Source organism: Chiloscyllium plagiosum, unplaced genomic scaffold (genome assembly GCF_037043375.1).
Source record: "Chiloscyllium plagiosum isolate Xiang-an unplaced genomic scaffold, Cpla_swu_hap1 HiC_scaffold_16, whole genome shotgun sequence".
Classification (NCBI taxonomy): domain Eukaryota; kingdom Metazoa; phylum Chordata; class Chondrichthyes; order Orectolobiformes; family Hemiscylliidae; genus Chiloscyllium; species Chiloscyllium plagiosum.
The window spans coordinates 14743350-14758780 of NW_028270154.1; the positions used below are offsets into that span (position 1 = coordinate 14743350).

The window sequence follows — 15431 nt, forward strand, 5'->3', positions numbered from 1 at the left end:
ATATCCTCCCTCTCTCCTTGTCATTTTGATACCATCCTGCAAAATGGGGGTTAGCTATCTCAGTTGGCTGGACAGCTGGTTTGCGAGTCAGAGCCTGCACTGGCTGAGGCATGGTGACCCTCAGGTTAAACTACCTTCAGTCACCTCTCTGTAGTGGGAGAGCAGCTCTGTGGTCCAGTTGGTCTATGGCGATGTTACCTTTTATATTTACATTCTAAAAGCAGTCCATCGTGGTTCACAAAAGTTATCTAATTAGTTCCATTGCTCTTGCAATTTTTCCCTTCCCCATTTATCTCTATCACAAACTTTGTATTTATCTCTATGTCGAACTTGCTGATACCACTCTTCCAGGCAATTTATTACCCATCATAGCAACAGCTCCCTGGGCTTTCTTTTGAAAAATGGTCATTTCTCTTGTGGCTTTTTGTTACTAATTACCACCAATCTGTATCCTGTTGCTACTGATACTTTTGCCCCTGGATGTGGTCTGTCATAGAGTCATAGAGATGTACAGCACGACAACAGACCCTTGGGTCCCACTCTTCCATGCCAACCAAATATCCTAAATTAATCCAGTCCCATTTGCCAGCATTTGGCACATATCTGTCTAAGAGGAGAAAGTGAGGTCTGCAGATGCTGGAGATCAGAGCTGAAAATGTGTTGCTGGAAAAGCGCAGCAGGTCAGGGAACAGGAGAATCGACGTTTCGGGCATAAGCCCTTCTTCAGGAATGAGGAAAGTTTGTCCAGCAGGCTAAGATAAAAGGTAGGGAGGAGGGACTTGGGGGAGGGGCGTCGGAAATGCGACAGGTGGAAAGAGGTCAAGGTGAGGGTGATAGGTCAGAGTGGGGTGGGGACGGAGAGGTCAGGAAGAAGATTGCAGGTTAGGAAGGCGGTGCTGAGTTCGATGGATTTGACTGAGACAAGGTGGGGGGAGGGGAAAATGAGGAAACTGGTGAAATCCGAGTTCATCCCTTGTGGTTGGAGGGTTCCTAGGCGGAAGATGAGGCGCTCTTCCTCCAACCGTCGTGTTGTTGTGGTCTGGCGATGGAGGAGTCCAAAGACCTGCATATCCTTGGTGGAGTGGGAGGGGGAGTTGAAGTGTTGAGCCACAGGGTGGTTGGGTTGGTTGGTCCGGGTGTCCCAGAGGTGTTCTCTGAAACGCTCCGCAAGTAGGCGGCCTGTCTCCCCAATATAGAGGAGGCCACATCAGGTGCAGAGGATACAATAGATGATGTGTGTGGAGGTGCAGGTGAATCTGTGGCGGATATGGAAGTTTCCTTTGGGGCCTTGGAGGGAGGTGAGGGGGGAGGTGTGGGCGCAAGTCTTGTACCTCCTACGGTTGCAGGGGAAGGTGCCGGGAGTGGAGGTTGGGTTGGTGGGAGGTGTGGATCTGACGAGGGAGTCATGGAGGGAGTGGTCTTTATGGAATGCTGATAGGGGAGGGGAGGGAAATATATCCTTGGTGGTTGGGTCCGTTTGGAGGTAGCGGAAATGACGGCGGATGATGCACTGTACATGGAGATTGGTGGGGTGGTAGGTGAGGACCAGTGGGATTCTGTCCTGGTGGCGGTTGGAGGGGCAGGGCTCAAGGGCGGAGGAGCGGGAAGTGGAGGAGATGCGGTGAAGAGCATCGTCGACCACGTCGGGGGGGAGATTGCGGTCCTTGAAGAAGGAGGCCATCTGGGTTGTACGTTTTTGGAACTGGTCCTCCTGGGAGCAGATGTGGCGGAGACGAAGGAATTGGGAGAATGGGATGGCGTTTTTACAGGGGGCAGGGTGGGAGGAGGTGTAGTCCAGGTAGCTGTGGGCGTCGGTTGGTTTGGAGTAGATGTCCGTGTTGATTCGGTCGCCTGAGATAGAAATAGAAAGGTCAAGGAAGGGGAGGGAGGAATCTGAGACTGTCCAGGTGAATTTGAGGTCGGGGTGGAAGGTGTTGGTGAAGTGGATGAACTGTTCAACCTCCTCGTGGGAGCACGAGGCGGCGCCGATACAGTCATCGATGTAGCGGAGGAAATGGTGGGGGATGGGGCCAGTGTAGTTGCGGAAGATGGACTGTTCCACATATCCTATGAAGAGGCAGGCATAGCTGGGGCCCATGCGGGTGCCCATGGCTACTCCTTTCAAAGCTGGGGCCCATGGACGCCTAACCCCGCCCCTTCGCCGATCTCCGACTGCATGCCTAACCCCGCCCCCACGCCTATATCTGTCACCATGTCTAACCCCGCCCCTTTGCCGATCTCCATCACCACGCCCAACCCCGCCCCCACGCCGATCTCCGTCCCCGCCCCCAGGCCTAACCTCGCCCCCACACCCAGATCCAGCCCCACACCAGGTCCTAGCTCCCAGCTCTGCCGTGTTTTCACCATCCCTCCAGACCTACCCCTCTCTGAGGATGAAAGATCAGTCCTCAGCAGAGGCCTCACCTTCATTCCGCTACGCTCTCGGATTAATGAGTTCAACACACGGCGTGACATCGAACAATTCTTCCGCCGCCTTCGCCTCCGCGCCTACTTCTTCAACCAAGACTCTCGCCCACCCTCTGACGACCCCTTCTCACACCTCCAACACACCCCATCCACCTGGACATCCTGTGCTGGCCTCCTACCTGCCCTTGACCTCTTCATAGCCAACTGCTGCCGCGATATTAACCGCCACCTGAACTCCCCCATCCCTCTCACTCACTCCAACCTCTCACCCTTGGAACGCGCAGCCCTCCACTCCCTCTGTTGCAACCCCAACCTCACTATCAAACCAGCAGACAAGGGAGGCACGGTAGTAGTTTGGCGCACCGACCTTTACACCGCTGAGGCCAAACGCCAGCTCGCAGATACCTCCTCCTACTGCCCCCTTGTCCATGACCCCACCCCCCACCACCAAACCATCATCTCCCAGACCATCCATAACCTCATCACCTCGGGGGATCTCCCATCCACCGCCTCCCACCTCATAGTCCCATAACCCCACACCGCCCGCTTCTACCTCCTGCCCAAAATCCACAAACCTGACTGCCCCGGCCGACCCATTGTCTCTGCCTGCTCCTGCCCCACCGAACTCATCTCCGCATACCTCGACACGGTCCTGTCCCCCTTCGTCCAAGAACTCCCCACCTACGTTCGGGACACCACCCATGCCCTCCACCTCCTCCATGATTTTCGCTTCCCCGGTCCCCAACGCCTTATCTTCACCATGGACATCCATCCCTGTACACCTCCATCCCCCATCACGAAGGACTCACAGCCCTCCGCTTCTTCCTTTCCCGCCATAACAACCAGTACCCTTCCACTGACACCCTCCTTCGACTGACTGAACTGGTCCTCACCCTGAACAACTTCTCTTTCCAATCCTCCCACTTCCTCCAAACGAAAGGAGTAGCCATGGGCACCCGCATGGGCCCCAGCTATGCCTGCCTCTTCGTAGGATATGTGGAACAGTCCATCTTCCGCAACTACACTGGCCCCACCCCCCACCTTTTCCTCTGCTACATCGATGACTGTATTGGCGCCGCCTCGTGCTCCCACGAGGAGGTTGAACAGTTCATCCACTTCACCAACTCCTTCCACCCCGACCTCAAATTCACCTGGACAGTCTCAGATTCCTCCCTCCCCTTCCTCGACCTTTCTATTTCTATCTCAGGTGACCGAATCAACACGGACATCTACTCCAAACTGACCGACTCCCACAGCTACCTGGACTACACCTCCTCCCACCCTGCCCCCTGTAAAAACGCCATCCCATATTCCCAATTCCTTCGTCTCCGCCGCATCTGCTCCCAGGAGGACCAGTTCCAAAAACATACAACCCAGATGGCCTCCTCCTTCAAGGACCGCAATTTCCCCCCCGACGTGGTCGACGATGCTCTTCACCGCATCTCCTCCACTTCCCGCTCCTCCGCCCTTGAGCCCTGCCCCTCCAACCGCCACCAGGACAGAATCCCACTGGTCCTCACCTACCACCCCACCAATCTCCATGTACAGTGCATCATCCGCCGTCATTTCCGCTACCTCCAAACGGACCCAACCACCAAGGATATATTTCCCTCCCCTCCCCTATCAGCATTCCATAAAGACCACTCCCTCCATGACTCCCTCGTCAGATCCACACCTCCCACCAACCCAACCTCCACTCCCGGCACCTTCCCCTGCAACCGTAGGAGGTACAAGACTTGCGCCCACACCTCCCCCCTCACCTCCCTCCAAGGCCCCAAAGGAAACTTCCATATCCGCCACAGATTCACCTGCACCTCCACACACATCATCTATTGTATCCTCTGCACCTGATGTGGCCTCCTCTATATTGGGGAGACAGGCCACCTACTTGCGGAGCGTTTCAGAGAACACCTCTGGGACACCCGGACCAACCAACCCAACCACCCTGTGGCTCAACACTTCAACTCCCCCTCCCACTCCACCAAGGATATGCAGGTCTTTGGACTCCTCCATCGCCAGACCACAACAACACGACGGTTGGAGGAAGAGCGCCTCATCTTCCGCCTAGGAACCCTCCAACCACAAGGGATGAACTCGGATTTCACCAGTTTCCTCATTTCCCCTCCCCCCCACCTTGTCTCAGTCAAATCCATCGAACTCAGCACCGCCTTCCTAACCTGCAATCTTCTTCCTGACCTCTCCGCCCCCACCCCAGTCTGACCTATCACCCTCACCTTGACCTCTTTCCACCTATCGCATTTCCGACGCCCCTCCCCCAAGTCCCTCCTCCCTACCTTTTATCTTAGCCTGCTGGACAAACTTTCCTCATTCCTGAAGAAGGGCTTATGCCCGAAACGTCGATTCTCCTGTTCCCTGGATGCTGCCTGACCTGCTGTGCTTTTCCAGCAACACATTTTCAGCCCATATCTGTCTAAACCCTTCCTATTCATAGATCCTGCCACATGACTTTTAAATGCTGTGATTGTACTAGCCTCTTGTCTTCTAATTATTCATCAACTTCTTCCTGATTTTCAAGCCGCTCCATTTATGTAACAGCACGGAAAGAGGCTACTGAGTCCGTGCTGACTCCCCACAGAGTCATTCAGTCAGTTACACTTTCCCACCTGGCTCCAGGTTTATTTCATTTGTCTGTCCATCCAATTTTGTTTTGAAATCATTGATTATTTCTACAATCCATTGCCCCCTGGGGCAGCCAGTTCTAGCTTATTACCACTTGCTCCTTTTAAAAACAAAACGATTTCCTCAAATATCCCTATGTCTTTTGCCAAAAACTGAACTGTCTATTCATCCTGGTTCAATCCTGTAAAGGGAAATAATCAAAAGCTGTTGTCAAAGCCTGTTACGTTGTACATTCTATTAACTCTCTCTTCAATCTGCTTTGTTCCAAGGAGAATGACCCAGCTTCACGACATTAACTTTATAACTAAAACTCTCCATCCCTGGGACCATTCTGACAAATCTGTTCTGCACCCCTCTCAGGAACACTTGACATTATACATTCAAGATTTTACATCCACCGAGCATCGATGGACAGTATTCTAAGGAAAGGTCACTCAACTTGAAATAACTGTTATTAGTCTCCACAGATGCTGCCAGACCTGCTGAGCATTTTCTACAATTTGTTTTTGCTTCTGATTTGCAGCATCCACAGTTCCTATGGTTTTTAGCGTTATGAATTTGACTGCTTATCTTAAATTGACTTACACTGTAGCTGTTAGCGAACTTGGGATTTTTGATCAAATGCTGCCCAGTCGTAGAACCAGATCTAACAAGCGATGTTTACTCTTGTAGATACAGATTGAGCAAAGCCTGTATTCTGCTTATTGTGTACAAAGTTAAAAATCACATAACACTAGGTCATAGTCCAACAGGTTTAATTGGAAGCACACTAGCTTTCAGAGTGTCACTCCTTCATCAGGTGGTGGTGGAGGGCTCAATCCTAACACACAGAATTTATAGCACAAATTTACCATGTGATGTAACTGAAATTATACATTGAAAAATTGATTGTCTGTTAAGTCTTTCATCTGTTTGAATACCATGATAGTTTCACTTCTTTCATGAGTAAATCATAAAACCTTTTTTAAAAAAAGTTGCATTCTCAGGTTAGCTGTAACAGTGGGTGATAGCTAGACAATATGTTGAAGGTGTTTGCCACCTGTGTTCTCTGTCTGTGCCAAGATTAGATTGATTCTAATCTTAAAAGTGAGATAACGGAGTTTTACATGAATTCATGCAGTTTTTGAGCAAAGGACAATGTAACTCTGCAAGTACAAGTTCACCCCACAAAATGTGTGCATGTGGGTCTGTGTGTATGTCTGTCTGGGTTGGGGGTTTTGAGTGTGAGAAAGTGTATGTATGTGTGTAGTGAGTGTAGAGTGTCTTAAGTCTGTGAGGGGGTGCATGTAGAACGTAGAACATAGAACAGTACAGCACAGAACAGGCCCTTCAGCTCACGATGTTGTGCCGACCATTGATTTTCATGTAAGGTAAACCTAATGTATGAACCCTCAAATTTCTGTGACCATATGCATGTCCAGCAGTCTCTTAAATATCCCCAATGACCTCGCTTCCACAACTGCTGGCAACGCATTCCATGCTATCGCAACTCTCTGCGTAAAGAACCCACCTCTGACATCTCCTCTATCCTTTCCACCAAACAGCTTAAAACTATGACCCCTTGTGTTAACAATTTCTGCCCTGGGAAAAAGTCTCTGGCTATCAACTCTATCTATGCCTCTCATTATGTTGTACACCTCAATTAGGTCCCCTCTCTTCCTTTTTTCCAATGAAAAATGTCCGAGCTCAGTCAACCTCTCTTCGTTATATAAGCCCTCTGTTCCTGGCAGCATCCTGAACCCTCTCCAAAGCATCCACATCTTTCCTATAATAGGGCAACCAGAACTGAAAGCCAAAACACCATATGCTTTCTTAACAACCCTGTCCACTTGGGTGGAAATTTTAAGGGATCTATGTACCTGCACACCAAGATCCCTCTGTTCCTCCACACTGCCAAGAATCCTGTCTTTAATCCTGTACTCACCTTTCAAGTTCGACCTTCCAAAATGCATCACTTCGCATTTATCCAGGTTGAACTCCATCTGCCATCTCTCAGCCCATCACTGGATCCTGTCAATGTCACGCTGCAGCCTACAACAGTCCTCTATACTATCAACGACACCTCCAAACTTTGTGTCATCTGCAAACTTGCTGACCCATCCTTCAATCTCCTCATCCAAGTCATTAATAAAAATTACAAAGAGTAGAGGCCCATGAACAGAGCCCTGTGGAACACCACTCACCGCTGACTTCTAGGCAGAATACTTTCCTTCCACTACCACTCGCTGTCTTCTGTTGACCAGCCAATTCTGTATCCAGACAGCTAAATTTCCCTGTATCCCATTCCTCCTGACCTTCGGAACGAGCCTACCATGGGGAACCTTATTAAATGTGGGAGTGTGTGTCTCTGTAAGGGTGTGTGTGTGGGTGTCTGTCTGTGTGCGCACCTGTGTATTTGTGTGTCCGTGTGCATAGTGCAATGGTGGTCACCTGTAATGTGACATGAACCCAAGGTCCCGATTTTTAACTTTGTACACCCCAGTCCAACACCAGCATCTCCAAATCGTGACTGCTTATTGTGAGTTGCCAGACGAACATGTTTAATTTGATTGGCCGGTTGTGGGATGTACAGTCCCTGCATTGCACTAACATTGAAATTCTACAGTAGGCAGCATCCTGTTGGTGGAAAATGCCACTGCATAGTTGCAGATTGTTGGATGAGTTGAAAGTTACTCAGACATTTTTTTTTTTTGCTAGAGAGTTTGGGAGTAAGGGTCACAGTCCCAGGGCGTGTTCTTGTCATTTAAAATTGAGAAGTTCCTTCATTCAGAGCAATGAAACTTCGGGATTTTCTATGCATACGCACACCCCAATTCTTAAATCCCAAGTATTCCAGTTTGATATTGATCATGTTTGGCACTGAGGGAATTGAGAGATTAGAAGATGGGCTGGAAGATTCCCTACCGTGTGGAAATAGGCCCTTCAGTCCAACAAGTCCACACCGACCCTCCAAAGAGTAACCCACCCAGACCCATTTCACTCTGAATGATGCATCTAACACGGTGGGTGATTTAGCATGGCCAATTCACCTGACCTGCATATCTTTGGACTGTGGGAGGAAACCGGAGCACCTGGAGGAAACCGCGCAGACACTGGGAGGATGTGCAAACTCCACACAGACAGTCGCCCGAGGCTGGAATCGAACCTGAGACCCTGATGCTGTGAGGCAGCAGTGCTAACCACTGAGCCACCGTGCCGCCCCAATCGATTTAGATTATGTTGGAAGCGGATTTTCCACAATGTCATTGGATAGTGCAGCAAGGCTGCTGGGCCCAGCCCTGCTTGATGTCTTGTGTTTCATTCTTGGAGTGTGTTTTTCACACGGTTTAATAAAGATTATGGGATAGGAGCAGCCATTCAGCCCCTCATGTTTGTTCTGTCATTTAGTAAGATTGTGGATAATTCATAATTTTTCACTTTTTTTTTGTTCTGGTTCCTTTATTTAACAATTTTGCCCTGCAATAAAATCTAACAATCTCTGTTTTGAAATTTTCAATTAACCTGCATTTCTCAACAGATGTTCGATTTAGATTTTATTTACGTGTACTCAAGTGCAGGAGTACAGCGCCATCTTGGGTACAAAAAATGTTGGCACAAAGTAGTAAGAGAAATAATTAAAAGGTTAAACAATAGAAATAAATGGAAAAATAAGGTACTAGTTAACATTTAAAGTCTGTCTTGATTTAAATTAGAAAATAAAGGAATTAAGTTAAAAGTTCAAAGATTTTTGATGAGTCCTCCACTTATCTTGCTCTCCGGGAGAGCTCGGCAGACTGTTCTCAACACTGCTGCAGATATTGGGCTGCCTCCCTCACTGCTTGCTCTTCCCATATCTGGTCACAATGTCATCACTGCTCCTGAAGCTGCTACCTCCCATTCTCCCCTGGTGCTCCAGAACATGCCCGGGTAAGAGCCACTTACATGCTGAGCTGAGACAGCTTTGGTGGGGTGTGGGTGAAGGCAACAATTTCCAGGTTTCCCCTTGTCTTTCATGTCAAGATATGCCACCCAAGTAATGGCTTGCCCTGCCAGCCCCAAGCTCCTAGACCCTTGCCCACCCGTAGCCTGCCTCCTTAACCAAGTGTTGGTCATCCCTCCTCATGTCGTCCATGTCTTGCTGTCTTTTGTTTTGTCTGATCTTATGCTCCCGCGAGGCATCTCAGGCATTTTCCTAAGTTCAAGGTGCTTTTGTAAATTCAGGTTTTGTTGTGGAGAATAATACTGTAATAATAACTTTGTACAGTGTTTTAGTGAGATGGTCACTTGTTATCCTACCATCCGCTCCAAGGTCACAGGTCGTCCTGCTGTCGGTGCCGCTCGACCCCAGGATGTCCAGCTCAACTGCTCGCGCCTGGAGAGGATGGGGATTGGGCAGCGGACCCCATTCCGAGTCGGAGTGCAACGCTGTCTCTGGCCTTACCTCCTGGACAAGCAGTGGCGACAAACGGTGTTTCACTGAGACTGTGAAATTCGGTGTGGAAGAGGGACAGCAGCAAAAAGGGAAATTCGATGGAAAAGCACAAAAGTGTCAGAGTTTCAGGCAACCCCTCACTCCGCCCCAGAGAATATTTTTTTTGAGATTATCACTGTCTAAACTCTCTGCTGTTGCGTACAATGCTGGTTTACTCACTCCATGTATCTTTCTGTGGGTACACTTCACAAAAATATATGCACATTTTAAGCTTCTCTTTCTGCTTTGCTTTGTAATTTTGTTTTCACGTGGTTGAGAGTTAGTACCTGTTTTGAATTTGTTTGAAAACACTCCAGCCTGGTGTGGGATGAGTGGGAGTCAAGGCTACCAGATATTTTGTTCTGTGTGATAAAAGGGTGTTTGAAATTTGCCAGTCCTGCCAAAACACTCCACATCTCCCACTTAATACTGTGTACAACCAGATAGTGTCGGGTTCCCGTAGAATGCAAGAGTGATGGAAGTTGACTTATCTGTTCTCTCTGCCTTTCCAAAGAAAAACCACTCCTTCTCCCAGTGCGTGGCCCATGCACTGAATTTCTTCCATGAGGTGTCTCTGTTTAATGTCAATCTTCCTCAGAAGTGTAGCTGTCTGGACACTGCCTGGCCACCCGCATCTTGCCTTTCGAGGGTTGAGGCTATGTAACTGTGCAGGGGCTTCACAGCTGAGGCCAATCCTGTATTTTGCTCCTGGGTAGTAAATAGGAACGCAAACCCTCTTTGATTATGAGCACTCTTGTCCCTTTTGCCTCTAACACCCATCACCTCATCAAGATCCAACAAGCTAATTTACCTCCCATCCATATGAGTTTGGCTAGCCTTGGGGTTCTGATACTGAATGAACAACCCAATGGTTGTGAATTCAATTTCTGCCTGGGAAAGGTGAGAAACTAATTTCAGAGAAATCAGGTAATTTATGGACTGGCACCAGGTAAGGTGACCATGTAGTTGTCAGATTGTCATTAAAAACCCATCTCATTTACAACGACCCTTCAGGAAAGGGAACCTGCCATCCTTACCTGATTTGGTCTATGTGACTCTTGTCCTCACACTGCATGGTTGCTGCTTAGTTGCTGTGGGACATCTAAGGGTAAAATAAATCAGTGTTATTTGGCAGTTTTCAAAGAACAAAGTTTTAAAATCTTCATTGAGCAGAGATTATTTTAAATTTGTTTATAAAAATTGATGCTTTAGGTTTTCACTGTTGCAATTATTTGAGTTTTGAAACAAATTCAAAGATTACGGGATTGTATCTCAAAACTAGAATCTTTGAGAAAGGAATTTTGAAGTTTTGAATGTAATTTTTGTTCAAGATGAAACGTGTTTATGAACTATGTTTTCAGCAGGTAAGCTTCAAATCGTTGCAGATCTTCCAATATTTCGATAGTTTCAAACAGCTCCAGAAATGCAGTCTGTGTTCTTTATCTCTGTATTGTGACTTTCAGTGCTCCTGTTCATTGAAGTCAGCCCTGTGTTGTTTTCTGAATGATTGTTCTGTGATGCTTCCCCGGATATAAAGCTTCACCACCTAGCAGTTCATATGAGACTTAATGCCATCTATAGGTTTAAAATGACTCATGCTGTTTCTCTTAGATGTTAACAGAGAGCAGTGGAAAGAGACAGGCCACAGTCTCGGGTTGAGATTGTGTGGAAACCAAACAGGACTGAGTTCAGCATTGAATTCACCAATTGCACTCCAGATTGGTTTGTTGCCAAGAAGTCAGTCATTGAGCCCGTGTCATGCTGTCTTACATTTCCTCTTTCCTCTCCTATCTTGCTGCTGGGAATTAATGCTGAAGGGGATGAATTGCCTGGGAGTTTTAGGGTTGGCAAGCTCTGTTTGGATATCTCATGCTTGGCACACATACACTACTGCAGCAGAAAATGATTTTTTAAAAATCTAAGGTGCACTGTGTTATATTCACCTGAGCGTCAGTGTAGAGGAAGCTTTGTTCCGGATCTAAGCTGTACATTGTTTGAGGGGCTATGTAGGGTGGATTTTATTTTTGTAATATATACTAGAGTGAGTTTTACGGTTTCCAGTCTCTTGGTTACAAATTGAAAACACCCCTTGCCAATTAATGTGGCTAATTTGTGAATGTCAGGACAGCCCTGAATGTCTGGCTGGGAGCTGCCTGTCTCATACAGCCAAATATATTTACTATCACTGCCAGCTGACTGTACATTTCCCCCTTACTGTCTAAGGATTTTTAAAAATGGTTTTCTGTAATATTTACTTGAGAGTCTCATGCCGTCCGACTGAGAGTCATTGTGATCTGGGATTGTTGTCACAAATGTGCATTCTTGAGAGACTCAAAGGGATTATTCCTAGTCTGTGTCTGAGTAGAGCTGAGCAAAGGGCTATGAATCTTCTTGAAGCATCCTATTTTGGTGTCTTTGAATTAACCACTGTCCTCAGACGTACAGTAAACCTGTGAAAGATGTAGTTTCTCGCACTCAATCTTTTAAACAAGGATGAAGGCCCTCATTGCTGAAAGCTTTTTTGTTTACAGTCCTGCAGGAGTAATGTTGGACTCGATATCAACTCTTTCTCTCTCCTCAAATGCTGCCTTCTGAGTTTTCCCAGTGCTTTGTTTTTACTTCAGAGCTCCAGTCTGATAGTTTTTTTTTGATTGCATAAATTCCTGGCCTAGCCTGCTTTATCCTGGAGGTGTTAATTCTTGCTGCGGATCTGTCCTGTGAGTCCAGTAGCATTGCTGATACGTTGACCATGTGTGCTCGCAGGCTGCTCAACTACTAAGGCATCACTGTTTTTCACCTGATCAAGGTTCTCCCATTTGTTCACAATTCTGCACAAAAAGTGCTGCAGCCAGGACCTTGTGTCAGGTGCATTATTCCTCAGAGAATTACCTTCCACAGGACTGTACTGGAGTTTAGCAGAGGACAGTTTGATGTGGCTCAGCTCTAGTACACATATCTATAAACTTGCACAGTGAAAATGTGTGCAAATTTTGACACTGCTCAATCAATTCTGGTAGTTACAACCAATACACATCTGTGGAAACTGGAGTCTTTCTTTGTATCTGTAAACTAAACTTGTGAACAAATACCCGCAACCTTGTAAATGTGCAACTCGAAGGAATAATGCTTTTCACATTCCGTCCTATAGAGACATATGATGTAGACAATTTATTAATAAAACTTCTACAGACCAGTTTGTGTTTTTTTTTTATTCTCAAGGTATACAATATTTGGTAAGAACCATGTATTTCAATTTATCAAATCAGCCACCAAATAGTGAGCAAAGAATCTCTACAGTGTGGAAGCAAACTATTCCACCAGTCCACATCGACCCTATCCCACCCAATACCCTATCCCTGTAACCCTGCATCTCCCAAGGCAAATCCACCTACCCTGTACATCCCTGGACACTAGGGGCAATTTAGCATAGCCAATCTACCTGACCTGCAAATCTTTGGACTGTGGGAGGAAACCCACACAGACACAGCGTGAATGTGCAAACTCCACACAGTCACACGAGGCTAGAGTCAAACCTGGGTCCCTGGCGCTGCGAGGAACAATGCTCACCACAGCCATCATGTCACCCCAAATAATGGCACAGTGCAGAGGAGTTACATAAAGAGTCAAAAATATGAGTGGTTATAATGGGATCCCTGATTACCCTAACAGACAAATGAACATTGTTCAGTGTTGAGTGGGGTGCTGGTAGTGGTGGAGAGAAGTTCTGAAGTGAGTTCAGGAAAATTTTTTGACTTGACATTTCTGAGGAAGAAAGCATTGTTGCATCTTGTTCTAACTGGAGGGAGAACAAATCTTGCAGGTAAATTGGAATCAAAAGGTTGATGGGCAACATTGTAACAAAACAAGGGACTGCATTTAAAGCGATCGTGGTTTAGTTTGTAGTGCACTCGCAAGAAAGGGGAAAGCTTAAACAAACAAAGTTAACAAGTCTCTGGATGAGGAGAGGGGTTGAAGGTAAGAAGAAAAGAATGAGTGACATGTCTGATTGATAGTACAGTGAGAACCAGGCTGAAATAGCATGTTCAGAAGGGTAGTGCTAAAGAAATAGTGGATTTAGATTAATTAGTGTGGAAACAGACCCTTCGGTGCAACAAGTCCACACCGACCCTCCGAAGAGCAACCCACCCAAACCCATTCCCCTACTTTTACCCCTTCACCTAACAACACTACGGACAGTTTATTATGGATAATTCACTTAACCTGCACATTTTTGAGAAGTGTGATAGCTATCTTAAGAAGGAAATCCAAAACGTCTTACCTTGGTGTGTAGGTGGTTAAGGTACTGGGTGAGGTAACAAGTTGATAGAGGAGACATAGGTTGCCTAGCAAGTGACCATAATGGATGAATCTGAGAATGGAGAGTGGGAATTGGAGAGATGCTGGCCATAACTTTGCAGTTCTCTTCAGATGCAGGGCTCAGCTGGCTGGACTGCTGGTTTGTGATGCAGAGCAACGCAAACACTGTGGGTGCAATTCCTGTACCTGCTAAAGTTCGCATAAAGGATTTTCCTTCTCAACGTTTCGCTTTGGCCAGCTGGATTATACCACCACAAGATGGTGAGGCAACATCCAAGGAGCAGGAGACTCTATGTTTTGGGATTATGCCCTTTATCAGGATTCCTGATGAAAGGCTTATGCCCGAAACGTTGATTCTTCTGCTGTTCGGATGCTGCCTGACCTGCTGTGCTTTTCCAGCACCACACTCTTCGACTCTGATCGCCAGCATCTGCAGTCCTCACTTTCTCCACCACCAGATGGCTCTCTAATAAAAGAGCAGCATTGTGGTCTGGCAGGACTATAGTGACTTTACATAAATAACATTTTATTAGTGCTAAGCTGTGAGGATAAACCCAACGTTGCAGTTCAGTCAGTTTAACTTTGATGGTTTGAAAGCCTTTCGAAGCTTTAACCTGGGATACAATTAACAGTCACTTGGAAGAATATGAACTGATTAAGTCATAGTGCGATTAGATTAGATTCCCTACAGTGTGGAAACAGGCCCTTCAGCCCAACAAGTCCACATCGACCCTCCGAAGAGCAACCCACCCAGACCCATTCCCCCACATTTACCCCTGACAAATGCATTTAACACTACAGGCAGTTTAGCACAGCCAATTCACCTAACCTGCACACCTTTGGAAACCGGAGCACCCAGAGGAAACCCACGCAGACACAAGGAAAATGTGCAAACTCCTCACAGACAGTTGGCCAACGCAGTAATTGAACCCAGGTCCCTGGTGCTGTGAGGCAGCAGTGCTAACCACTGATCCACCGTGCCACCCACTTAAAGAAGGCCATTACAGGTTTGTCAAAGGAAAATGGAGTTTTTGGTTTTGTTGATATAATAACCTATTAGGTTAAAGTTATTTTTAATCAATTTGTTATGATACACCTTCAGGGAGTGTGGGATTCAAACTTGGACTTTCTGGCTCCGAGGTAAGGACGGTGTAGGTGTGCAGCAAGACTTAAAAGTTTGGGGCTCATCCTTCTCACACACAGCCTTTGTGCACATGAATACACGAAAGATTCCTAAGTAAGCATCATGCCCCAAGACCATCAAAATCGCATCAGTGCACAATGGACTTTCAAAAGGTATTTGGAAAAGGGCTGCAAATGCTTGGTGAATCCAATGGAATAAAAGGACAAGTTGGCTGAGGGGCAGGAAATAAAGTAATAGTGAACTGTTTCTTTCTCTTGGACCAGGTATCAGTTCTTGGACGATTTCATTTTTGATATTATATACATTTGGGTGTGCATGTGATGCTAAATTGGGAACTATGACTGTATTGATCGACTTCAAGAGACATAGGCTAGTGGACAGGTGTCAGGTTAAATTTAATGTAAAGAAGTGTGAAATGGTACAATTTTGTAGAAAGATTGAGGAGAGGCAATC

At 46.8% G+C, this 15431-nt stretch overlaps 1 protein-coding gene across 3 annotated transcripts in view; it reads left to right on the forward strand.

The window, feature by feature from the left end:
* Positions 1–12710, forward strand: part of mat2b (methionine adenosyltransferase 2 non-catalytic beta subunit methionine) — a 50412-nt gene extending 37702 nt beyond the window's left edge. For 2 of the 3 annotated variants that reach the window (XM_043703157.2, XM_043703155.2), the window contains exon 7: positions 9356–12710. In XM_043703157.2, coding sequence (XP_043559092.1) covers positions 9356–9526 — 171 coding nt within the window. In that variant the 3' untranslated portion in view covers positions 9527–12710. Of the gene's footprint in view, positions 1–5336; positions 7055–9355 lie in introns of those variants that run through there. The other variant, XM_043703158.2, reaches the window with a different exon arrangement.
* Positions 12711–15431: the final 2721 nt, after the last annotated feature.